The 27,457-nt window shown below is 43.6% G+C and overlaps 1 protein-coding gene and 1 pseudogene across 9 annotated transcripts in view; both read right to left on the reverse strand.

Moving 5' to 3' along the window:
* ASH1L (ASH1 like histone lysine methyltransferase) overlaps positions 1–27,457 on the reverse strand; it is a 197,075-nt gene that overhangs the window by 40,999 nt on the left and 128,619 nt on the right. For 6 of the 9 annotated variants that reach the window (XM_045454357.1, XM_045454362.1, XM_045454359.1 and 3 more), the window contains 2 exons: positions 20,372–20,466; positions 4,765–4,869 (listed from right to left, as the gene is read on the reverse strand). In XM_045454357.1, the coding sequence (XP_045310313.1) occupies positions 4,765–4,869; positions 20,372–20,466 (200 nt within the window). The remainder of the gene's footprint in view (positions 1–4,764; positions 4,870–20,371; positions 20,467–27,457) is intronic. The other 3 variants (XM_045454360.1, XM_045454361.1, XM_045454363.1) reach the window with 1 other exon arrangement.
* Positions 7,217–9,012, reverse strand: LOC123585723 (annotated as a pseudogene).

Genomic DNA, 27,457 nt, shown 5'->3' on the forward strand with positions numbered 1-27,457 from the left:
ACTCCTTTCTTTGCCAGCAGTATCTGGTATGTTTTCTGAAGGGTGTGTACAAGAGTGAAGGAGAATCCAGTAAGTTACGCATTTTTGAAAAGAATACTTTTTCGCTAAGAAAGCATCCATATCCTCCACATCCACTTCATCCAACCTCAAAGACATAATTTTCCCACAGTCCAACATCTTGACTTTTGCTCGCAATGAATTTCCATAGATGTATTAAAAAAGAGGGGTGCGGGGCGCCTGGGTGGCGCAGTCGGTTGAGCGTCCGACTTCAGCCAGGTCACGATCTCGCGGTCCGTGAGTTCGAGCCCCGCGTCGGGCTCTGGGCTGATGGCTCAGAGCCTGGAGCCTGTTTCCGATTCTGTGTCTCCCTCTCTCTCTGCCCCTCCCCCGTTCATGCTGTGTCTCTCTCTGTCCCAAAAATAAATAAACGTTGAAAAAAAAAAATTTAAAAATAAAAAAAAAAAAGAGGGGTGCCTGGGTGGCTGGTTGAGCGTCCGACTTCGGCTCAGGTCACAATCTCTTGGTTCGTGGGTTTGAGCCCTGTGTTGGACTTTGTGCTGTCAGTGCAAGGCCTGCTTTGGATCCTCTATCTTAGTCTCTGTGCTCCCACCCCCCCACCCCCGCTGCTCCCTTCACATGCTCTCAAAAATAAATAAAAAACATTAAAGAGAGAGAGAGAGAGAGACGACAGGTCCCAAATGGAGTCACTTGGGTTAAGCCAAGTCACCACACCAGGGCTTGCTCTCTAACCTAACAGCTGTTTACATCTTCTCCAGAAATACAGTCTTAACGGGTCAGCACCAATGACAAAATCTGCTACACAGATGGTTTTCCAGATCCCCCTAAGGAACATGAGGTGAGCTGCCCTTTCCTTACCCCTCCCCCCTTCTGCCTTTCTGTGCAGCTCCTGGGAGCAACTGTCCACTTGCTGGGTGGGATGCGTTGTGGGACGAGGCCAGTGACCTCTAAGTTCGTTCGGATGAATCCCGGGGCCTTTCCTGGCCCGATCTGTGTCCCTCCCCTCAGTCCCCACCCTGAGAGCCGGAGGAAGAAATGATGGCACACTCTTCTGTCCTCCAACATCTCTGAAACCACAGCCGGGTGATTCACTTCTAAGAAGTGAGACCTACCTGAACGATTTCCTTAACCAAATTCTGCTAGAGATGATACCTCAGCGGAAGCTAGTCAGGAAAATCTCATTTAAAACAGTGATTCTGTAGCTAACCCGCACTTTAAAACTGGGGGAAAAAATCACTTTATAGCCATGTGAAAATTAGATGAAATCACATCTTTTGTGGATTTTTCTTATTGTGTGCTAAAGCCTTGAGATCTCAAGTACTGCCACTGATCGCTAGGGAAGGAGCAAAGAGATCCTTTTCTCTTTGAAAGAAAACGGAATTTGTGCAACAAAGTCATTTTAAAGAGGAGACTTGTTACAAAAGCTCCGAAGTCTGTGCTGACCTTGAAATCTAACGGGGGAAGTCACGATGATTTCCTTTCATAACATCAATCCTAACACGAAGAGGAACGGAGGACTCAGAACATCACTGCAAAGCCTAGTTGTTAATGAGGCAGCCGGCAGGCGAGGAGCTCAAAGGAGAGGGGGCTACTCAACAGACAGGAGAAAGAGAACTTCCTTTGCAAGAAGAGATCTTAAACTAGGACGAAAACTTGGCATTTTTTAAATAAAATGGCGGGCTTCAGATAAAGCTGTTTGCTTATATATAACCTGAGTACTGAATTGTAACATCACTTTACAAACAGATAAGAATTATTCATTTCCTCTGTTACCCTGTGTAAATGGCTCTGGTATTCTCTCCCAAGAAAACTGTAGCAGGGGCCCCTGGGTGGCTCAGTCGGTTGAGTGTCTGACTCTTGATTTCAGTTCAGGTCACGATGCTGGGGTCGTGGCATCGAGCCCCACGTGGAGCTCTGTGCTGAGTGTGGAGCCCGCGTGAGATTTTCTCTCTCTCTCTGCCCTCCCCACTCGCATGCGCCCTCTCTGCTGTAGTGGGTCACTGAAAGGCATAGTATTATCAGTGGAGTGTGGGCCATTTAGGAGATTATAAATAATGATCAAAGGTATTTACAGGAAACTGTTTAAATTTCACTAAAGAAAACACTAGAATTCAAGTTTTTGGTTTTGTCAGCCTGAGGAAAAAGAAGTGAGACCCAGAAATATAGGGATAGTGTGATCCCCCCCTCCCCCCCAGTGGAAAACTGCCAGCCCCAGAGGCAAGGATCTTCACCTGTGTTGCTTACGGGTGTATCCCAAGCAGGTAGGAAACTGCCTGATCAAACGACAGGCAGTGCTGAACAAGTATTTTTGGAATGGACGGACGCAGAGGTGTCTTCTGAGGAACAAACACCGAGGGACTGCACCAGCTGTCAGGCGGCACCACCCGTCCCCACAGTGTGTATGGTTTTTTTTAGTAAGTTTTTATCTTAATAACCCGGTGCTCATCACAAGTGCTCCCTTAATCCCCATCATCCCCACTGCTTCTTGAATTCTACTCTTCCTAAGCAGTTTCTTCTTTCTTCCTGCCTGGCATTCTAATTAATTTCCCCTGGTTTTATTGAGATAAAATTGACAGGCATCACTGTACGTGTTAAAGATGTACAGCACAGTGGACTCGCTTTCATATACTGCGAAGTGATGACCATTAGAAGTTTAGTGTCCACGAGGCATTTCTTACAGATACGATAAAGAGGAAGCAGAAAAAGACAACACTTTTTTTTTTTTCCTTGTGAGGACAACTCTTAGGATTTACCCTCTTAACTTAGAAGTCTTCCGATTCAGCAAACAGTAGCGTTAACCACAGTCATCAGTCTGTACAGTATATCCTCGATACTTACTTATCTTGTAACTGGAGTTTACACCTTTTGACCACCTTTCTCCTAATACCCTCCCCACCTCCCGTTGCTTCTGGTAACCACAAATCTGATCCACTTTATTTTCTTTTTTTCTTGAACAGATTTTGCGTTATTATTCTTTATTTTTCAACGTTTATTTATTTTTGGGACAGAGAGAGCCAGAGCATGAACGGGGGAGGGGCAGAGAGAGAGGGAGACACAGAATCGGAAACAGGCTCCAGGCTCTGAGCCATCAGCCCAGAGCCCGACGCGGGGCTCGAACTCACGGACCGCGAGATCGTGACCTGGCTGAAGTCGGATGCTTAACCGACTGCGCCACCCAGGCGCCCCTATTCTTTATTTTTAAGTAATCTCTAGACCCAACGTGGGGCTTGAATCTACAACCCAGAGATCAAGAGTTGCTTGCTCCCCTGCCTGAGCCAGCCAGGTGCCTCTGATCTCCTTTTCTAGGAGTTTGTTTTGCTTTCGTAGATCCCAAAGACTGCAGGTACACGCGAGGTTACACCGTATTTGTCTTTCTCTGTCTGACTTATTTCATTTCGCATAATACCCTCAGGGTCCATCCGTGTTGTCACAAATGGCAGGATTTTCTTTTTCTCTTTTCTTTCCTTCCGTCCTTTCCTTCCTTCCTTCCTTTTGTTTTCTTTCCTTTTATTTTTAACACAGCTGAGTAATATTCTATTGTATGTATATGCTTCCTCTTCTTTATCCACTCATCCATCAGACTCTTAGGTTGTTTCCATGTCTTGGCTATTGTAGATAATGCTGCTATGAACATGGCGGGGAGGGCACAGCAGATATTTTTTTGAGTTAGTGTTTTCATTTCCTTTGGATATATATCCATAAATGGAATTGCTGGATCATCTGATTGTTCTATTTTTAGTTTTTCAAGGATCCTCCATACTGTTTTCCATAATGGCTGTACCAGCACAATTTCTTAAACACAACCAGCTTCCTCTTGCTTTCACATTCTCATGTGTCATTTCTCCCACCTAAAATTGAATCCTTTCCACCAAACTAAGCCATTTGCCTCATTCTTTCTATTTCTATTTAAGTAATCTCTACACCCAACGTGAGGCTCGAACTCACAACCCTGAGATCAAGAGTTGCGTGCTCCACCAACTGAGTCGGTCAGGTGTCCGTTTGCCTCATTCTAACCCTTACTTAAAACTCTGTAATTCTGGGGTGCTGGGTGGCTCAGTCGGTTGAGCGTCCGACTCTTGATTTCAGCTCAGGCCATGATCCCAGGGTCATGGGATCGAGCCCTGCGTTGGGCTCCATGCTGCGCTTAGGATTTTCTCTCTTTCTCTCTCTCTGCCCCTTTCCCCTGATCTAATTAAAAAAAAAAAAAAAAAGTCTGTAATTTTAACATAGTTATCATACGCAATCATATTCAACCCTGATTACTAGAGCTGTTCTCTTGTATATGGTTGTTAATGTAATTAAGTTTATCAATCTTTTCCAGTGGTGTTTATACATTTTGTGGTCTTCTGTGTCCATGTCATAAAGATATTCTATTTATCATGTATCTGATAATTCATATCCAGATATATACAGAACTCCTAAAGCTCAAAAACAAGGAACAAATGACTCAACTCAAAAGTGGACAAGGGCTTGAATACACATTTCACTAAAGAAGACATACAAATGGCCAAAACGGACATGAAGAGACGCTCAACATCACTAGAGGGGAAATGCAGATCAAAACCATATGAGATTACCACTTCACACTCATTAGGATGGTTATTATGAAAAATAACGGAAAATGACAAGTGTTATTGAGGATGTGGGGAAACTGAACTCTCAAGAATTGCTGGTGGGGATATAAAAATGGTGCAGCCACTGTGGAAAATAGTACGGCAGTTCCCAAAACATTAAATATAGACTTACCAAAGGATCCAGCAAGTCCACTTCTGGGTATATATACAAAAGAATTGAAAGCAGGGTCCTCAACAGAGAATTGTAAACCAATGTTCACAGCAGCATTATTCACAACTGCAAAAAGGTGGAAACAACAGAGATGTCCGTCGGCAGATGAATGCGTAAACAGGGCATGGAGTGTGTGCACACACACAGAGGAGTGTTATTCAGCCTTAAAAAGGAAGGAAAGTCTCCTACACGCCAGAACACAGAAGAACCTTGCGGCCGTCACGCTACGTGAACTATGGTAGGCACAAAAGGACAAACAGTGGAAGGCCCCACCGTACGAGGATCCTAAAACAGTCAAATTCATAGCAATAAGAAGAACCGCGGTGGTTGCCAGGAGCGGAGGGAACGGGCAATAATTATTTAATTCGCACAGAGTTTCCATTTGGGATGACGAAAAAGTTCTGGAGAGCGTTGGGGTGATGGCCGCGCGGCAGCATGAATATACTTTACGTCACTGAACGTTACAATGAAAAGTGGAAATGCAAAATGCAAATCCTAAGTTACATATGATTTACTACAAGAAAGATAATGTATCAAAAACCACTGTATGCTTTAAACGGGTGAATTGGAGGATATGTGAATTATGCCTCAACAAGTTGTTAAAAATACAGCAGTGTCAATTTTTTTGCCTCATTTGTTATTTATTAAAAAGTTACACAGAAGACTCAAAGGAGAAGGAAAGCCCGAAGTTTACTTACTGTTCTTTCTGCCCTCCTGAGGTTCCAAGGTCCCTTCTTTATTTTTCTTTTTTAAAAAAAAAATGTTTATTTACTTTGAGAGAGGGAGAGTACAAGCAGGTGAGGGGCAGAGAGAAAGGGAGAGAGAGAATCCCAAGTAGGCTCTGACCATCAGCGCAGAGCCCGACGCAGGGCTCGAACCCATGAACCGTGACATCATGACCCGAGCCGAAATCAAGAGCCGGATGCCTAACCAACTGAGCCCCTCCAGGTGCCCCTGTTTCTTTTCCGTTTAGAGAACTTCCTTTCTTTACACACAGGGTAAGTCGACTGGCAACACACTCTTTTAGTCTAGGAGTGCTTTGACTCCCACGTAATTCCCGCAGGCTTACTTTTGCTGGGTGTGGCATCCGGGCAGACGGTCTCTCTTTCAGCGCTTGCACTGGAGTGCCACCTGCACGGATTCGCACGAGCGACCACTGCCGTCCGAGCTGTCGCACCTCCGTAGGTCGGTAGGGACCCGTTTCTCTCTCGCGGATGTAAAGCTGCTCTGTGTTCAGTGAGTGGGCTGAAATGGGACGACCCTGTCTCAGCAGGGATCTCCTGAATGGTGTCCTGTTGGGTGCGACCCTCTTCCTCAACCAGTCGTTTTGTGTCTTCCGCCAAACCTGGGAAACCTTTAGCCACTGTTCATACAAGTGTTTTTTCTTCTCCGCCCGTCTTCTCTCCATCCAGCACACCGAGAATACCAATTTCGCTTTTGTCATGATCCCGTAGCCTCTGTGGGTTTTTTTTTTTTTTTTTTTTTTTTTTTTAGCGTCTACTTTCTCCTTTGTTCAGGTCAGACATCTTCCATCACCTGGTCCACGATTCTTACGTCTTCCTCACCTTGCTGCCGAGCACACCCCTAAGCTTTTGTTTCAGTTACTGCGTCTTTCAATTCTAAAATTCCTATCTGGTTTTTCTTTATGTCTTCGATTTTGTTGCTGAGGCTTCGACTTCTTTTCATGTTTCAAGCATATTCATAATTGCTTGTTGAAGTGTCTTTTTTTTTTTTTAATCTAACTGCTTTAAAATTTTTGTCAGCTAATTCTAACATATTGGTGTTGGCATATATTGACCGCCTTGAAAAAACTTTTTTGATCTTTATTTTCGAGACAGAGAGAGTGAGGGAGGAAGAAAGAGAGAGAGGGAGAGTGTGTGTGCGAGTGGGGGAGGGACAGAGAGAGGGAGACACAGAATCCAAAGCAGGCTCCAGGCTCTGAGCTGTCAGCACAGAGCTCAAGGTGGGGCTTGAACCCATGAGCTGTGATATCATGACCTGAGCCGAAGTCGGATGCTTAGCTGACTGAGCAACCCAGCTGCCCCTTGACGGTTTTTTAAAATTCAGTCAAAGGGGGTGGCTCAGTCAGTTAAGAGTCCAGCTCTTGATATCGGCTCAAGTCATGATCTCGTGGTTTGTGAGACTGAGCCCTGTGTTGGGCTCTGTACTGGCAGCGTGGAGCCTGCTTGGGATTCTCTCTCTGCCCGCCCCCCCGCCCCCCCACTTATTCTCTCTCAAAATAAATACATAAACATTCTAAAAAGTTAAAAAAATTTTTCAGTTTAACATCTCCCTGGTTCTCAGTATGACATATGATTTTTTTCCTCTTGGCTTATTTTTTAAATTTTTTTCTTTTTAAAGCTTATTTATTAAACCTCAGATAGAGAGAATTCCAAGCAGGTACTGTGCAGAGCCCTGATGTGGGGCTCGATCCCACAACCATGAGATCACACCCTGAGCCTAAATCAAGACTTGGACACTTAACCGAATGAGCCACCCAGGGGTCCCTGACACAGGAATTTCAGTTTAAACCTAGATATTTTCTGTATTAAGTTACCAGGTTCTGGATTTTACAAAAACCTTCTATTTTGGCTGGCTTTTTCCACAACTGCTCCTGGAACCTGAGTGTTGCTCCTGGTCACTGCTAGGGGATGGTGGCAGTTCTAGCTTCCCACGCAGCATCCCCCAACACCATGGTGGGAGTGGCCATGTCACTACTAATGATGGTAAAAGTCCTGACTCGTAGTAGCCTTCCTCTGACATTGCACAGGTCACGGGCCAGGGAGGGATGCCTTCATACTCCCAGGCGGGCATGGAAGTTGAGGCTCCCCACTTGGCACCTGCTGGTGAGAGTGTGGGCAGCGGAACGGTTTTTTTTCTGTGCCATTTGACTAGAGTTTGGAGGATACTGCCTAAAAGTTTTCTGTCTTGCTAGGTTGCCCCTTTCCCCTTCTTTTGGCTACGGAAAGCAGGCGTCTTTTTGCTTGCTTTGTTTCTGCCCAATGGCGTTTCCAGGTCGCTAGCTTTCTCAGCTTCAAGTTTGGGATACAGGAGGTAGAAAGAAGACTCAGGGAACTCATCACCATGAACTTCCTCAGTCCTAAGGTCCCTAGTTGGTCCGCCTTCTTCTCTCCACCTCTTTCTGGAGGACATAAGCCAATTGTACTGTTCGTCATTACATTATACAAAAATCGAGGAGCAACAGAGTTTACAGAAAGAAAGAGATTAACAGTAAAAAAGAGGGCAATGCAACTACTTCGTATCTGCTTTATTTTCCACGGTGCTCAGATGAAAACCATCTCAAAGTGTGTGTGTGTCTGGTTTAAGAGTAGGCTTGTTCCCTGGCCAGAGGCTGCCATAAACTTGAGATGTTCAACATCTTGTCTTGTTTGCTCTACTGGCTCTTGACAAAACCTTTCAGATCTTTGAGGACAGTAACGTATTCCTGGTGCTCGAGGGCTGTGCTCACCTGCAAAAGTGTTGTCCAACTGCCTCCCCCCCCCGCAAACCCTGGTTGGCCAGAAGATCCAGCTGGTGTCATAAAGGTCCAGGCCAGGGAGTCGGTGGTGAGCATGTAACTTGTGTCCTTTCACTCAGACTCGACAACAGACTGATGTTGTCCGCTCACCTCTCTGACGGCCAAATGTCACTGCCGTCCTCCTCTTCTTGCCCGCCTCATCTTCTGGGTAGGGACAGTCCAGTACCAGGCCCTTCTCGCCACCATTCTTACCTTCCACCACAGAACTGGGAATGGACATCAGTTCAGGCTCCTGTTCTTCCACCTTCTGCCCTCGGGAGGGCTCTTCCCCTATCAAACGTTGCTGGGATGCTGTTGTCCATGTTGAAAGTCGCAGTCATCTTTTCTCCGGAAACTTTCCACACTAATTTGGTTTCTATCCCATCCACTTCCAGCTCCCAGGCCCCAGACATCTTGGGGAGGGACCTATGCTTCTAGATCTTCTTTTCCTCCTTATTCACATCATTCAGGAACTCAAGCAAGCTTTGCGTCCGTGGGTGTTCAGTGGTGCCACAGCCGGAAGGCCCGCGGGGGCGCAGGAGGTCCACGTGCGCTCGGACCAGCGCCAAGGGCCCGGGTGCAGGAGTGGCAGGGCGGGCGCAGAGCCTGGCAACTGTGGAGCCCAGCGTGGGGCACGGGGCACAGCTGAAGCCCAGGGAGGCAGCACCCTGGCAGTGGACTTTCTCCCCCTTTTAGTTGCTGGCCAATAGTCCACCATATGAACACACAGTTTGTTAATCCGCCCTATTGCTGGGGTCCTGGGCTGTCTCCAGTTCACGGCACCATGGATGAAGCTACTACGCACACTCTTACACACGTATGTATTGTGTATGTACGTTTAAGTCTAGTTTTACAAAAGCTGCCATATTTTAAAAATAAGTTATACCATTTTACTCTGCCACAATTGTTTATAAACAACCTGGTTGTGCCAACACATTGTGGTTTTAATTTGCATTTCTTTGATGAGTTATGGTGCTGAGTATTTTTCACGTGTTTATTGGCCTGTGTATGTTTCCTCTGGTAAAGTTCAAATCCTCACTTTAAAATTGGGCTGTCTTTTTTTTTTTTTTTAAATAAATACGTTTGTAGGAGTTACGTATTCAGGACACATACAATTTGTATGTTCTCCCAGTTTGTGCTGTGTCTGTTTCTTTTTGAGATGGTGTCTTGTGACGGATATGCTCCCATCTTGTCAGCGTGTCAGCTACCGGCGCTTTGTTCAGCGGTCACTGCTTACTGGGCTCCATCCGAGCAACGTTTGGTTACCTGCAGGTCACGAAGGTATGCTCCTACACTTTCTTCTAGAAGTTTTACACCTCCTGTTATGGTTAAGCTTTTTATGTTTAAGTCTGTGATGTGTGCCGAATCCAGTCTGTAGGAGCTGTGAGGTTGACGTCAAAGTTTAATTTTCTTCACGTGAACATTTCCCTGTTCCGGCACCATTTGTGGCAGGGCATTGTTGCCCACTGGATTGCTTTGATGCCTGTGTCCAAATTAAATGACCACAAAGGTGTGGGTCTATTTCTGGGCTATCTACTCTGTTCCAGAGATCTATTTTGATGTCAGTTTATTTTATATTTTATTTATTTTTTAAAAAGTTTACTAATACTTTTAAGTCGGCTCTACCCCCAACGTAGGGCTCGAACTCACCACCTCAAGATCAAGAGTCGCATGCTCACCAACTGAGCCAGGCAGGTGCGCCTCTAATGCCAATTTTAAGTCTAAACTGTTTTATGGCAACTCATGCTTTTTAAAACTTTATTTATTTTGAGAGCAAGAGAGAACGAGAAAGAGAGAGGTCGGTCGGTCATGTACGCTTGCAAGCAGGGGAGGGGCAGAGACAAAGAGGGAGAGAGAATTTCAAGCAGGTTCTGTGTTGCAAAAGGGAGCCCCACTTGGGGCTCAATCTCACAAACCGTGAGATTGTTTACTGGAGGTGAAATCAAGAGATGACGCTTAACAGGGGTGCCTGGGTGGCTTAGTCGGTCGAGCGTCTGACTTCGGCTCAGGTCATGATCTCACAGTTGATGAGTTTGAGCCCTGCATCAGCTTGCTGCGTTCAGTGCAGAGCCTGCTTCGGATGTTCTGTAACCAACCCTTCCCCCACGCCCCACCCCCCCCCCGCCCCGCTTGCTCTCTCTCTCTCTCTCTCTCACAAATATAAACCAACATTAACAACAACAAAAAGATCACTTTGCAATCTCCACATAATGTTTAGACAATCAGCTTATCGGGGGGCCTGGGTGGTTCAGATGGTTAAGCATGTTGAGTCTTGATTTCAGATCTCATGGTTTGTGAGTTCAAGGCCCCGCACTGGGCTCTGTGCTGACAGTGAGCACACTGCGTGGGGTTCTCTCTCTCTCTCTGCCCCTGCCCTGCTTGCACACTCTCTCTAAATAAACACTGAAGAAAATCGGCTTATCAATTTTTACAGAAAAGCCTACTGATAGTATAATCTACATTGCACTGAAGTAATAACAATGGAGGCTCCCCATCTCTAATTGTGGCATTTTCTCCATTTACTTAGGTCTTCTTTAATTTCTCCAATAAATGTTTTAATTTTCAGTATCAAGTTCTTGCCTATTAGATAAATGTATTTCTAATTATTGTGTTAAAATTTTATTTAATTTTTTTTTAGCAATTCGTGCACCCAACAAGGGGCTTGAACTCATGACCCAGAGGTCAAGAGTCGCAACTGAGCCAGCTGGGTGCCCCTCTGATTACTTTGGTTTCATTACACTACTACACATGGTTTAAAAAACATTTTTTTTTAATGTTTATTTATTTTTGAGACAGAGAGAGACAGAGCATGAACAGGGGAGGGGCAGAGAGAGAGGGAGACACAGAATCGGAAACAGGCTCCAGGCTCTGAGCCGTCAGCACAGAGCCTGACATGGGGATCGAACTCACGAACCGTGAGATCAAGACCGGCGCTGAAGTCGGACTCTTGGCCGACTGGCCCACCCAGGCGCCCCTACACATGCTTTTTAAAAAAAAACTTTGTTTTTTAGAGTAGTTTTAGGTTCAAAGCAGTACTGAGCAGAAGGTACAGAGATGTCCACACACTGGCCCTAAGTGTCACCAACACTCTTCACTGGAACCGCGCACTGCTTAACAGCTGATGGGCCGGTACGGACACATCATCATCACTGTACCTTCCATGGCTTTGGAAAACTGTGTAATGACAGCTATCCACCATTACTGAATCATGCAGAATGGCTCCACTGACCTAAAAATCTCTGTGCTCTGCTGATTCATCCCTCCTGCCCAACCCGATACCATTAATGCCTCCACAGTGTTGCCTTTTCCACAGTGTCATATACTTGGAATCCTACAGAATGTTAGCCTTTTCAGATTGGCTTGTTTCACTTGTCATAATGATTCTAAGGTTCCTCAAGGTCTTTTCAAGGCTTGATAGCTCATTTCCTTTCAGTGCTGATAACATTCTACCGTCTGGCTGCACCAGTTTATCCATTCACCTGCTGAAGGACATCTCAGTTGCTTCCAAGGTTGGGCAGTTATGAACAAGATGGTTATAAAATATCTGTGTGCAGGTTACCGTGTAGACATTAATGTTCAATTCCTTTGGGTAAATATAACAAAGCGGAAATGTCGGATGGTATGGTGAGAGCCTGTTTAGTTTTATGGGAATACAACTGATTTTTATATAATGACTTTGTTTTCAGTAACCTTGCTCAACAGTTGCAGTAGCTTTCTTGTGCATCTCTTTGGACTTTACGATTATGTGGTCTGTAAGCAGGAATAGTTTTACTTCTTCCTTCCTGGTCTTCATGACTTCTGTCATCTTCCCGCCTCACCGCACGGGCTAGAACATCCAGAAGAATGTGCAATAGTGTAGTGAGGGTGGACATTTTTACCTTCTTTCCAGTTTTAGGAGGAAACAGTGAATATTTCACCATTAAGCGATGGGGCGGCTCAGTCAGTTAAGCATCTGACTTTGGCTCAGGTCATGATCTCATGGTTCATGGGTTTGAGCCCCACGTTGAGCTCTGTGCTGACAGCTCAGAGCCTGGAGCTTGCTTCGGATTCTGTGTCACCCTCTCTGTCTGTCCCTCCCCCCCTCATGCTGAATGTGTCAAAAATAAATAAACATTAAAATAAATAAGTTTTTTTTAAATGTTTAAGGAAATCAGGATTGTTTCTCTCATTACAGAAGTACATTTCAAATAAAATTTTACTTTTCATGACAAATACTTATTTATCAAAATGTGTATTATACCCTTAAATTTATATTCACTGTGTTAAATACAAAGTAAGCATCACTCTGTCCTCACAACTCAGGTTGAAGGTAGTCGCTACATACATGAAGTTGGTAAAATGAAGAGTACGTGACTTGTTCAAGATCATCTGACCACGAGCGTGCTGGACTGTGAGGGTTGTCCAGGCCCCCGAGACCACCTTCAGGTCTGCTGACTCACAGGACCAGCGTGTGGTCACGTTCCCGCTATACTTCATTACAGCAAAGGATACAAAGCAAGATCAGTAAAGGGAGAAAATGCACTGGCAAAACGGGGGGAGAAACAAGGCCCAAGTTTACCCAAGTTCTCCCCCCAGTGGGGTCACACAGGACATAATCTTTGCCAATATATGGGAAGAACACAACATGTGAAATGTTTATCAAGGATGCTCATTACAAACTCAGTGCTCAAGGTTTTGATTGGTGGCTGATCATACAGCTACTCTCTGTCTAGAATGTACCAGATTCCAGACTCTTCAAATGAAAGCAGGTGTTCAGCAGAAACCATACAGTGAATATACAGCGGGCACACGAAGACATTCGCATGCAGGAAAGTTTTGTATTGACAGGAAAATGTTAGATATTCAAGTTCCCAGATGCCAGCCAATGCCCAACCTTGCAAGCAGGCCTTTCTCAGAATACAAGTCTCAGGTCTGCTATTTTATTTTTTTTAATTAAAAAAAAAAAATGTTCAGGTATTTTTGAGAGAGAGAGAGAGAGAGCAAGCGAGCAAGTGTCAGGGAGGGTCAGTGAGAGGGACACACAGAATCCGAAGCAGGCTCCAGCTCTGAGCTGTCAGCACAGAGCCCGATGCGGGGCTCGAACTCATGGAGTGTGAGATTGTGACCTGAGCTGAAGTCGGACGCTTAACTGACTGAGCCACCCAGGTGTCCCTTTTTTTTTTTTTTAAAGTTTATACATTTTGAGAGAGAGCTTGTGTGCATAAGCAGCGGAGGGGCAGAGAGAGGGGGAAAAGAGCGAGGGGAAGAGCGTGGGAGGGAGAGGAGAGGCAGAGACAGAGGGGGACACAGAATCCGAAGCAGGCTCTGCACTGTCAGCGCAGAGCCCAACGTGGGGCTTGAACCCATGAACTGTGAGATCATGACCCGAGCCAAAACGAAGAGTCGGATGTCTAACTGACTGAGCCACCTGGGTGCCCCAAGGTCTGCTATTTAAGTCCATTTTGCACAGAAGGCCTATATTCTCTCCACTATCCCAAGATGTGGCAGAAGTCTGAACGGCTGGCAGTGACAACCAACAGGAGCGCCAGGAGGAATTCTGAAGTGTTTTCTGAGCTCAGCAAGAAAAAGTGTGGTAATATACTGAACCAGGACCCAGAGGTAATAGCTGTGTAGTAGGTAGCAGATTCTTGTCGAGAGTATTTTACTGTAAAAAACAATGTCAATTCAGAAATTATCTCTTATTAAGTGATTACTATGTGTTAGCTACTCTCCTTAGTATTTTACATACATTATTTTATTTAATATTCATATTAACTTCTATTTTACAATACGGAATCTGAAGCCTTGGGATGTGTCAGCTTGCCCAAGGTCAGACAGACAGTAATTGGTGGAGGCAGACTCTGAATTGTGGCCTGATTCCAGAAGCCAAATGTGAAACACCACACGTCTTCACATTTTTTGCTCCCACACGCCCCAGAAGAATTTTGAAAAACTATGAATCCCAGATTTTTTTTTCAGATTTCATTTTTAAGTAATTGAGCCCTTGATATGGGGCTTGAACTCATGACCCCCTGAGATCAAGAGTCACAGCTCCACCGCCTGAGCCAGCTGGCACCCCTCCCCTAACACGTTAAAAAAAAGTTTCTTTTAGTTTTTATTTATTTATTTAAAGAGAGAGAGACAGAGAGTGCACGCACACACAAGCGGGGGAGGGGCAGAGGGAAGAGAAAGAGAGAGAATCCCAAGCAGGCTCCAAACTGTCAGCACGGAGCCCCATGTGGGGCTCGAACTCATGAACCATGAGATCACAACCTGAGCCGAAATCAAGAGTCAGACGCTTAACCAACTGAACCACCCAGGTGCCCCTATAGCATGTAACTCTTGATCTCAGGGTGTTAAGTTCAAGCTCCACATTGGACACAGAGCTTACTTAAAAAATTATAAACAATGGGGCGCCTGGGTGGCTCAGTCGATTAAGCATCCGACTTCGGCTCAGGTCATGATCTCATGGTCTGTGGGTTAGAGTCCCGAGTCAGGCTCTGTGCTGACAGCTCCCTCTCTCTCTCTGCCCCTTCTCTGTTTGTGCTCTGTCCAACCCCCACCTCAAAAAAAAAAAAAAAAAGAAAATTTTATATATATAAATTTTCTTTTTTTTTTATATATATATATATCATATATATATATGATAAGATAAAAAAAAACCTATTAAAATGAGAATGATGGGGACTGAATTTAAAAAATCAAGATTTTGGGACAACAGGCTGGGTCAGTGGAGCATGCAATGCCTGATCTCGGGGGTTGTGAGTTTGAGCCCCACGTTGGCATGTGGAGATCAATTAAAAAAATAAAAATAAAAAACCGTCTTATTGGTCGTTTCCTTGGAGAACTCTGATGCAACCAACACCATTTCAGAACCCTTCAGTCATCTCAAAACGATACTCTGTACCCATGAGCAGTCCCTCCCCACGCCTCCACCCTGGACCCTACGGAACAGTCATCTACCCCGTGTTTCTAGGTGTCTGCCTATTCCGGGCATTTCCTATAAACGGTCATAAAGCGCATGACCCTCGCGACTGCCTTCTTTCCTACAGCATGGCGTTTGCGCGGCTCCCCGGTCTCGTCACCGCCAAGTAACCCCCGCGGGATGGGCAGGCCACGTCTTGTGAATCCACTTACCCACTGACGGGAAACGTGGGTTGCGGCTGCCTTTCAGCTGTCAGGAATACTGCCGCCGGGAACACTTGTGTCTGCGTCTTGTGTGGACGTTTCTTCCCTTTCTCTTGCCTCTATATGTAGCCGCAGAATTGCTGGTCACGTGGTAACTCCACGGTTAACTTTTTGAGGAGCTGCCAAAATGTCTTCCCAAGAGGGCGGTACCAACAATTCCGATCAACACTGCGTGAGGGTTCCAGTTTCTTTGCAAACACATCGATCCTTTAATTAAAGCCCTCCTACTGGTGAGAGGTGCTTTCTTCTTACGGTTTTCATTTCCGTTTCCCTAATGACTAATGATATCGGGAGCATCTTTTCATGTGCTTATTGGCCATGAGCACATCCCTTCTGGAGAAGTATCTACTCAAATAATTTACGCATTTAAAAAGCTGTGTTGTTTGTTTCGTTAGTATTGAGTCGCAACAGTTCCCTGTACGTATAGGTTTTTGGATACAAGTCTCTTAATTGATAAGATTTCCAAAGATTTCTTCCATCCTGTGCGTTGTTTTTTCAGTTTCTTGATCGTGGTTTTCAAAGTTTTAAATATTGACTAAGTTCAATTTGTCTGTTTGTTGTCATCGCCCAGGATTTTGGTGTTATAGCTAAGAAATTATTGCCTAATTTAAGCCCTATGTTTTCTTCAAGAGTTTTATGGTTTTAGCAGTTATATTGTAGTTGATGATCCATTTTGGATTAACTTGTTAAATGGTATGAGGCGAGAATCCAACTATCCAGTTACCATAGAACCATCTATTGAAAACATCATGCCTGGGGCGCCCGGGTATCTTAGTTAAGTGTCTAACTCTTGACTTCAGCTCAGGTCCAGATGTCATGGTTGTGAGATTGAGGGATGTATGCTCTGTGCTGGGCGTGGAGCCTGCTTGGGATTCTCTTTCTCCCTCTGTCCCTCCTCGGCTTGTGTGCATGTGCTCTTTATCAAAGGAAGGAAGGAAGTAAAAAGGGGAAAAGAGAAAGAAGGAAGGAAGGAAGGAAGGAAGGAAGGAAGGAAGGAAGGAAGGAAAGAAAGAAAGAAAGAAAGAAAGAAAGAAAGAAAGAAAGAAGAGAGAGAGAGAGAGAGAGAGAAAGAGAAAGAAAGAAAGAAAGAAAGAAAGAAAGAAAGAAAGAAAGAAAGAAAGAAAGATAGATAGATTGTGCTTTCTCCATTGAACTGTCATGGCATTCTTGTAAGAAATCAATCAACTTACAGGGGTGCCTGGGTGGTCAGTCGGTTGAGAGTCCGACTTCAGCTCAGGTCATGATCTCAAGGTTCGTGAGTTCGAGCCCCTTGGTGAGCTCTGTGCTGACAGCTCAGAGCCTGGAGCCTGCTTTGGATTCTGGGTCTCCCTCTCTCTCTGCCCTTCCACCACTTGTGCTCTGTCTCTTTCTCAAAAATAAATAAATGTTAAAAAAAAAATAGAAAAAAAACCCAACTGAATATAAATTTAAGGGTATAATATACATTTTGGTAAATATTTATCATGAAAAGTAAAATTTTACTTGAAATGTACTTCTGTAATGAGATAAACAATCCTGATTTCCTTAAACATTTAAAAAATGTATTTATTTATTTTAATGTTTATTTATTTTTGAGACAGAGAGTGTGAGCAGGGGAGGGACAGATACAGAGGGCGACACAGAATCCGAAGCAAGCTCCAGGCTCCGAGCTGTCAGCACAGAGCTCAACGCAGGGCTCGAACCCACAAACCGTGAGATCATGACCTGAGCCACCGTCAGATGCTTACTCGACTGAGCCACCCAGGCACCCCATCCTTAAACATTTGAAAATGAACATTATTTTCCATTTATTCATTCTGACTCTATCAGTGGTAAGATGCACTATTATTTTATCATATAACTACTTTATTCATATAATACAGCAAAGGCAGAGATGAACCCAGGTGTGGCGAACTCAAAGTCCTGCTCTTTGTTTACATGACACTGGAAATGACCCGTTCAGAACAAGTGACTGACCCACCACCCTATCCTAACCATACAAATACTATATGAATGACAAAATGGCAGTGTCGGGGAAAAAAAATCTGTCATCCAACAGCCTGATTTCAAACTCTGTTTCACAGGAAAAAAGACCTACTCCACTTGGGAAGGTTCCTCCATTATTTACTCACTTTGCAGACCACTGGGTACAAATTAGTCTCAGACACTGAAGTAGGGACGCGGAGACAAAACCTTTATTTCAAGAAAAGGACTTCCATTCTGGATCTCTTAACCACGCTATGTGCCAGAAATGTGAGAGAAATATTGGCCTATTATTCTTCCCATTTTCCTTGGAGTGGACCAACATACCTTCATCCCCTTGAATCGTTAGAGCTTCATTCTAAGATTTAAGCTAGATCCCAGCCAGGACAAAACCAGTAAGACTAAAATGGTCATGTTTTCCTTCATTTATTTTTTTTAGGGGAGTTGGGGGACAGAGAGAATTCCAAGCAGGTTCCACACTCTGTGCAGAGCTCGATGCTGGTCTCGATCCCACGACCCTGGGATCATGACCCGAGCCAAAGGGTCAGATGCTCAATGGTCTGAGCCACCCAGGTGCCCGGAGTCATGTTTTCCTTTAATGGGACTTTTAAATTACTTCTTCCTTTCTAAGCCTATTGATCATTACCAGATTCTAGGAAACAGCTAAATCTGCTGAGAATGTTTCCACTGCGATGCCTTAAGTAGTAAAAACAAAATGCTCTTTCAGAAGGACTTTGGCATGAATCCCAGAGAATGTGGAACTTCTTACCTTCATTAAGGTAACAGAATTAAACCTTGGAACTTTATGTTGCAGTTAGACCATTCTCCAGCCACCCAGCACAGAATAATTAAAGCACACTAATCTTCATTGCACAATTTGTCTATGCTTGCTGCTTTAAATACACTGCTAGTGCTGAGCCCTTGGAGGAGAAACAGGGGATTCGGTCATCACAGCACAGAGAAGAGCCCCACAGTCATGAGGAGCAAGAGTCTCAGTTGAAAGAGAAGGCTGTAACACACAGGGCCAACATGCACTACGTGAGTAAACTGCTCCTGTCACCTACACTCAAGAAGTTGTCCTTGGGAATGCAAGTTGGTGCAGCCACTCTGGAAAACAGGATGGAGGTTCCTCAGAAAACTAAAACTAGAACTACCCTACGACCCAGCAATTGCACTGCTAGGCATTTCTCCACGGGATACAGGTGGGCTGTTTCGAAGGGACACACGCACCCCCATGTTTACAGCAGCACTGTCGACAACAGCCAAAGTATGCAAAGAGCCCAAATGTCCCTCGATGGATGAATGGATAAAGGAGATGTGGTACGTATATTCAACGGAGTATCACTCGGCAATCAAAAAGAATGAAATCTTGCCATTTGCAACTACGTGGATGGAACTGGAGGGTATTATGCTAAGTGAAATTAGAGAAAGACAAAAATCATAGGACTTCACTCATATGAGGACTTTAAGAGGCAAAACAGAATAACATAAGGGAAGGGAAACAAAAAGAATATAAAAACAGGGAGGGGGACAAAACAGAAGAGACTCCTAAATATGGAGAACAAACTGAGGGTTACGGGAGGGCTTGCGGGCGGGGGGATGGGCTAAATGGGGGAGGGGCACTAAGGAATCTACTCCTGAAATCACTGTTGCACTATATGCTAACTAATTTGGATGTAAATTTTAAAAAATAAAAAATAAAATTAAAAAAAAAAAAAAAGAAGTTGTCCTCATTTCTCCTCCTTTTCTTTCATTTGTACAAGTATTTGCTGAACTTCTGTTATGTACTAGGCACTAGGAAATCAAAGGAGAAGAAGAGAGACAAACGATCCTGTACCTGGAGCTTATAACCTAATGAGGGAGACATAACAAATGAGTAAACAACTAGGGTAATCATGGGTTACAGAAAGAAATGCTGTGATACAAGATAAAGGAAGGGACCATTTTTGGTGGGACAATCAGGAAAACAATTCTAAAGAAAATGACATTTAAGCAGACTTTGACATTAGGCTCATCCTCAAGGGACGCGAAGAAACCAGCCACAGGAAGAGTCCAGGGAAGAGCTGTTCGGGCAGTGGGAACAAGAAGCAAAATGATGCTCTGTTCCAGGAGCTGAGAGAAGACAGCGGGGAAGGGACAGAGGGGAAAGGCAGAGACTGGGAGGGTAGTCAGGGACTAGGTCATCCTTACCAGTTCTAAAATCTTGTCTTTCTTTACTATGCAGACAGTGAACTGGAGGGAACATGAATGGAAACAGACACACGTGTCAGGCAGCTGCCGCACGAGCACGAGCCTGAGACCGGCGTGGGACACACCTGGGGGTGGTGCGGGGTACTGCAAGGGCGGCGGTCACGGGACGTGGGGGGACGGACGGGACGCGGCAGAGACAGAATGGGAGGAGTCCAGGAGGACAGCTAGGTAAATGCTGCTCAACAGTGGGAGCCTAGCAGGCATGCTTGCCCCAATGCTGAACAAAACCTTGACATTGCCCCCTGCCCCCAAAAGGAATGGAAAGATAAATCTTGCTCAATTTTCAAGCAGATAAATGATCAGGAAAAGTAGTGGGCTCTCTTCCTTTGGTGACTACATACCATAAATCATGTCTTTCTGAACACGGAAAACACGTGACAGTGAAGTGATGAATAGCTGATTTTTCCTAGGTGACACGCTCAGGGAATCCGAAGCTACGGACATAGTGTTTTTTTGTTACTGAAACCTGAGTGAGAAATATTTAGGTCATTTTGACTCCTAGACAGAAAGGAATTTGCAGAATCCTTCAGACTGAGTATAAACTAAATGGTAAAGAAAGAGCTCGACTTCATGGAAGACGCAGAAACGACAGTAACACCAACATCTCATCCAAACTCAAGAAACACCCTCTCCTTTGTTTCCGGCCATGTGTCGTGCACACCGCATACTCACCGACATGAATGGGGGCTGGGAATAACCCGTACTCGTGCTCTCCAGGGCTGTATTCCAGCTTCTCCTTCTTTAATTGGATCAGCCGGCTCTTTGGGCTGTGATTAGAAAAGAACAAAAAATAATCAGAGGCAACGAAATCTCCTGTGGTCAAACACAGAAAACAAATCACTCTATCAAGAGTATTTGTTTTAACAGTGGCTTAAATTTCAAAGGCATATTTTTGGGGGGAGGGATACCAAGTACTTTCATGTACTTTTAGAATCTATGCTTTTGGGGCGCCCGGGTGGCTCAGTTGGTTGAAGCTTCTGACTCATGAGTTTGAGCCCTGCATCGGGCTCTGTGCTGACAGCTCAGAGCCTGCTTTGGATCCTCTCTCTGCCTCTTTCTCTGCCTCTCCCCCTGCTCGTGCTCTCTCTCGCTCTCAAAAATAAACATAAAGGGAAAAAAAAGTATCTACATGTTTGGAATTGTCTTTTAGGAATTATACATAAAAAAACAGCTATGTTAGCATTTTCCAGCAGTTTTGCAGAAAGAACCTAAATTTTAGACCCGATCATAATAATTACCTTATATGTAGTCAGTGATTTATCATATGCATGTATGTATACATGCATTATTATTTTTATTTTTTTAACTAAGCTCTATGTTCAACGGGGGGCTTGAACTTTCATAACCCCGAGATCAAGAGTTGCATGCTCCCCCAACTGAGCTGCCAGCCAGGCGCCTCTCATGATTTACAGTTTAAAAAGTAACTTTCACGTGTTGTCATTTATGTCAATCCCATGAAGCAGGTAAGAAGAAATGTTAGTTCTAGTTTACAGATTCGAAAACAGATGCTCTATGAGGTCAAGTGACTTGCCTTAATTTTAGTAGCTGCTAGGGAGACTTCAGATAAAAACCTCAGTTTCTTGTCCGACTCCTACTGAGTGACTATTCTTTTTATTTTATTCTGCAATGTCTCCATAGACTTACCTCTTCCACTCATCTTACTGGTCTACGTTTCTTTCTGATGTTTGGTATGAAATCAGTCTTAAGAGATTTCACAAATACATAAAAGGAAGGGGGAAAAAAAGAAAGAAAAAAGAAATGAAGAAAAAGAGAGAAAAAAAGTTTCAGGAGAACCTCATTTAGTCTACTCTGATTTTATTTTGCCTTTAAGTTCCAGCAAATAAGGCAAGGCTGATGTATTTCTTTTCTCTATGAATTATACTGCTTTTTTTTTTTTTTAATTTTTTTTAATGTTTATTTATTTTTGAGACAGAGAGAGACAGAGCATGAGCAAGGAAGGGGCAGAGAGAGAGGGAGACACAGAATGTGAAGCAGGCTCCAGGCTCTGAGCTGTCAGCACAGAGCCTGACGCGGGGCTCGAACTCACGAACTGTGAGATCGTGACCTGAGCCGAAGTCCGACGCTTAACCGACTGAGCCACCCAGGCGCCCCTGAATTATACTGCTTTTTAAAAAACAAGTCTATACTGTGTAACAAATAGGTATACTAACACACATTCTGCAGATGGGAAAATTGAGGCCCCCAAAGGCAAGTTACTTGTAGAATCTGAACATTGGTTCTTTCAACTGGATCATTCATTTATTTGTTCAACAACGACTGAGCACTCATTAAGTCCAAGTCCTGCTCTAAGTGCTAAGAGACACTGGTGAATAAGATGGTTTACACTGTTCTCGGGTAGACAGACAATAGGAAGTAAGAAAAACTAAGAAAACAGGAAAAACTCAGAAAATAATGAACGCTAGGCCAATAATTAAAATATGAAGAACGGAGAGCAACCGAGAAGCGACATTAAGTTCAGACGTGACTCTCATTAGGTCTCGGCCATGAGGGGATCTGGGAGGCAGAGGAAATAGCCAGCAGAAGGTCAAAGCTGGAACGAGATGGGAGAATGAGAGCAAACACGAGGAGGCTAAGGGGCCAGGTGAGGCCAGAAACGGCACGAGGCCGTGCCATGTGTTTAAAGCAGTGGTGAGGGGTCTGGGAAACAGCTTCAAGGAAGAAAAGGCATGAATCGAGGTTGTTCTGCTTAGATCTAAACACCACTTTTTTCATTTCAAAAACTTACCCAAAATAGTAACTGTGAACAGAGATATGAATTTTTTATTACAACTAAAGACCGGATGTCTCCACCGTGCACCAAAGTCCAACAGGTTGAGAAAAGACCCGTGTCCAGAACCAGGTACGGTGTGTGAGAGAAAACCTCACCTATGCTTTATTCGATTCAAAGTTTACGCAAGCAAACGAAAGAGAGAGCAGTAAAGACCCCACCTAATCCCAATACGAATGGAAGCCAGACCACCACCCGGCTTCCCCGAGGGTCAGCAGGCAGGTGGCAGTCGGTGGGCGGGGAAGAAACTGCTGGGCACCCGAGGAGAGCGAGCACACGAAACCTCAGAACAATCCAGGTTCCAGTCCTCAGTAGGCCAAACGACACACATGCCCCCTTGAATGCACCCCACTTCAACTATGGACCGTTTTTCTAACAAGAAAAATCCCATCCTTGATTCTGTGATGTGGACACCTAGGATCTGGGGCACCGTTATGAACATGACAATCATGCGAGAACTCGTTTTCCTAGATCTTGGCCGAGTCTGATTTTGTTCCTAATTTTAGGCATGACCACTATTTCCCTGTTGGTGACTACAACACGGGACTCTTTCATTTTCCAACACTCTGTTCCACGTGAGCTGTGCGGAGTGGTCGACTGAGAAAGAATCCGGCTGTCTTTGTCAGTTTGTCTTGGAGAGTCTGAACACTCCTAGCATTTTCCACGGTATTTGTTTGTGTGACACTATTATAGTTCAAATCACTCAGGAGAAAAATATGTAGGAATCAAAGTAGCCACTTCAGATACACAACTGCTAAACACTAAGTTTATGTGACAGGTGTTTACTTTTGACCCCTGGCTGAAGCTGTAAAACGAGACAACTATTTCTATGTGTATGTGTGTAAATGAAAAAAACCCTTTTGCTTTTCTTATCAAAAGAAAGTGATTTGCCTTTCACAATGCTCTCTTTATAAATGCAACTCATTCAGTGTTTGAGGCCAGCTTTCTCTCTCTTTGGTAGTTTATCAGTTTTAATAATTAATCATTAGAATCCACCAGACATATCAAATTCAAACAGGCAAATCCACCACCAAATGGGAGAAAAAGTATACAAATATTTAAGAAAAAGGAGAAAAAGTGAGGGTTCCTAATAATGATTGTTAATGGATACTATGTTTCTCTTAAATGTTGTCTACAACCATTTCTTGACTTCAGGCATTTATTACCTTATTTTCAAATCTTATCACCTCTTATCTTGGCCCCAAACCCAAAATAATAAAACTACTAAGATGCCTTCTTCTTTAACGTTTCCCGGACAGCTGCTGAGTCACCCCAAGGGCTTGCTTGCTCCAGCACCTTAGGAAAGAGAGGATATGGGGATTTCTGGCAGATTGCAGATTTTAATGAACACATCAGTATTCTAAAATCCGTCCTGTTCGGCAAACAAATAACATGAAGAGAACCTGAAAGCCAAAAAGAAGTTCAAGTTCCCTAGGTTAACTAAAGGGAAGTCGTATTTTATTAATGTGAATTATGTTTTAGCTCTTATGAATTTTTACTTTGGGAGAAAAACCTATTACTAATGTTCTTATATGGGGCTGAAGTAACTGTCAAAATTTTATCCTTTTATCGAGCTTTTTTTCCCCTTTTTCTTCTAGATTTGAAGACCTTTGTCATTTGGTGACAATCATGACAGGTTTTGTTGGCTATGTTAGAAGAGTCTAGAGAATTGTCCGTGATATGTTTTCATTCTCTGAGTAACTTCTGATTAAATCTGTATGAGTGATTATTCTGAGGACTTCACTTCCATTCTTTATAAGACTGCTGGTACATTTAATAGGTTAACTAAAACCTTATCATCTAAAGGGGGTTCCTGATTTTTTCCATAAAATTGGCTACAAGCCACATCTACAAGCATACACGGAAACAGCTAAAAGAAGCATCAAAAAGGCCTCAGCAAACAATGCATCAGTCATTTCTGACTAATGATACTACTGGGAACAGACTTACGACTACAGAGTCCCCTGTACAGCTGAATGCGTCGCCTCCAACACATAACCTGGTAGGACTGTAAGAAGGGGCAGAATTTGAGTTTCCAGCACATTTTTACCTGGGAAACAAATCAGTCTATGAAAGTAGACTACCTACCTCAAGACCCGCTTTGAAGATGAATTAGTCAGCTAGGACTGAAGACACCGGTGTAAGTGTAGAAGACGCTTGTCTGTAATGAGCGACCAATGAAGACCTGGTCTCTCTACGGCCCTCACGTTAGTTAACAGACTACACTGGTGCAAACTGGAAGGAAATACTCCTTAACTGGTGTACTGTCCCAAATGCCTTAAGTGTATAAGTACCGAGCGCTAACTGCCTTAAGTTTAGAAAAAAATATCCTCTGAAGGTTAATATAGATTATAAGCATACAGAAAAACTATAAAGTTTTTATAAATACATAAACTGGCCTACCTAGAAAATTACTCAGAATATTATTATTTATTATTATTATTTATTTTTACATAGAACGCTACTTCTGACACTTCTGGTCACCAAGTATGTGGTTTAACCCCACACCAAGCAACTCTCTGTGACACCAGCTGGCGTGTCTTACAATTTAACTCAATTCTGACCCTACCAACCTGGAGACAGTGTCAGATCCCACAGGTGAAGGGCTCGGTCCCGCCAGACTGCCCCCGCCTCCACTTCAGATGCCAATCACAAGAAGGAGGCACCCAGGTTACTCACAACTTCTATCCAATTTGGCTACAAACCAAGGGTTCCCACGATCCTCTCCTTAGGTTTGATACATTTTCTACAGCGGCTGGCAGAACCCAGGCAAACACATTGACCAGTTTATTAAGGGACTGTAACAAACAGAGAAACAATTCTTAACCAGCTTTCTGTGCACCCACCCCGCCAGCAGGGCACCCCTCCTAGGCAGCAGACAGAAATGCCCTGTCTCTCCATGAAACGGGACGATTAGCTTATCCTCACAGGTGTGGCCTCAAGGGGTCGGCTCTAATTAAACGTACTTAGGTGGATTTAACAGACATATACAGAACATTCAATCCAAAAGCCACAGAGTACACATTCTTCTCAAGCACTCTTGGAACATTCTCCAAGACAGATCAAATGTTAGGCACAAAACAAATCTTAATAAATTTAAGAAGACTGGGGCACTTGGGTGGCTCAGTCGGTTAAGCAGGCGACTTCAGCTCAGGTCATGATCTTGCAGTTCACGAGTTCTAGCCCTGTGTCGGGCTCCATGCTGACAGCTCAGAGCCTGGAGTCTGCTTCAGATCTCTCTCAGCCCATTCCCTGCTAACGCTCTGTCTCTGTCTCTCTCTCAAAAAAAAACAAAAAAACAAAAAACAAAAAACAAAAAACCAGTAAAAAAAATTTTTTTTAAATAAAATAAAGAAGACTGAAATTATATCAAGCATATTTTGTAACAATGGTATTAAAACAGAAATCAACTACAAGATAAAAACTGGAAAAGTCGCAAATATGTGGAGATTAGAAAACATGCTACTGAACAGCCAATGAACCAGTGAAGAAGTCAAAAGAAAAATAAAAAAAACTGTCTTGAGCCAAATGAAAATGGAAACACAACATACCAAAACTTACGGAATGCAGCAAAAGCAGCTCTAGGAGGGAAGTTCATAGTGATAACTGCCTACATCAAGAAATAAGAAAGATCTTTGGGGAGCCTGGATGGCAGAGTCAGGTAAGTGACCGACTCTTGATTTTGGCTCAGGTCATGATCTCATCATTCAGGGCTTCAAGCCCCATGCTGGGCTCTGTGCAGACAGTGTAGAGCCTGCTTGGGATTCTCTCCCTTTCTCTCAAAATAAATAAATAAACTTTAAAAAAAAAAAAAAAGAAGTAAGAAAGATCTCAAACAGACAACAAAACTTTACACCTCAAGGAACGAGAAAAAGAATAAGGCTTCCAAGATCAGGAACGAGACAAAAAAGCTCACACTCTTCTGTTTTATTCAACATGCTAATGGAAGTCCTAACCAAAACAACCAGGTAAGAAAAAAAAGTAGAAGGCATTCAAATTGGTAAGGAAGAAGTTAAACTCTCAATATTTGCAGATGACATAATACTATACATAGAAAATCGTAAAGATTCCACCAACAAGTCTGTGTGACTCAGTTGGTTAAATATCTAACTCTTGATCTCAGCTCAGGTCTTGATCTTAGGGTTGTGAGTTCAAGCCCCACGTTGGAGTCTGTGCTGGGCATGAAGCCAACTAAAAAAAAAACAAAAAAAAAAAAAAAAACCAAAGCTGGAAGTATCACAGTACTAGATTTCAAGACATATTACAAAGCTGCAGAAAACAAAACAGTATGGTACCAGCACACAGACACATAGCTCAACAGAACAGAATAGAGAACCACACCAGGACACTACAAGAAAAGAAAACTGCAGGCCAATATTCCTGTTGAACGTAGATGCCTATATCCTCAACAAAACATTAGCAAAACAAATATAAACGTATATTAAAAGGAACATACACCATGATCAAGTGGGATTTATTCCAGGGATAAATATGGTCCAACTTCTGCAAAACCAATCAATGTGATATTCCACGAAAACTAAAATAAAGGACACAAATCATATGATCATCTCAACAAGATGCAGAAAAAGCATTTAGCAAAACCCAACATCCATTCATGATAGACACTTTCAACAAGGTGGGCATCAAGGAACGTACCTCAACATAATAAAGGCCATCATCGTACTTAATGGTGAAAGACGGAAAGCTTTTCCCTGAGATCAGGGAAAAGACAAGGATGGCCACTCTCAGCACTTTAATTCAACATGGTACTGAGAGTTCTAGCCAGAGCAATTGGGCAAAAAATAAAAGGTGTCTAAACTAGAAAGGAGGAAGTAAAACTGTCTCTATTTGCAAATGACATAATCTTCTATACAGAAAACCCTAAATACTCCATAAAAAAATCATCAGACCTGATAAACAAATTTAGGAGAGTTGTAGGATACAAAATAAAAATATAACAATCAGTTGCA

Source organism: Leopardus geoffroyi, chromosome C3, assembly GCF_018350155.1.
Source record: "Leopardus geoffroyi isolate Oge1 chromosome C3, O.geoffroyi_Oge1_pat1.0, whole genome shotgun sequence".
Lineage (NCBI taxonomy): Eukaryota > Metazoa > Chordata > Mammalia > Carnivora > Felidae > Leopardus > Leopardus geoffroyi.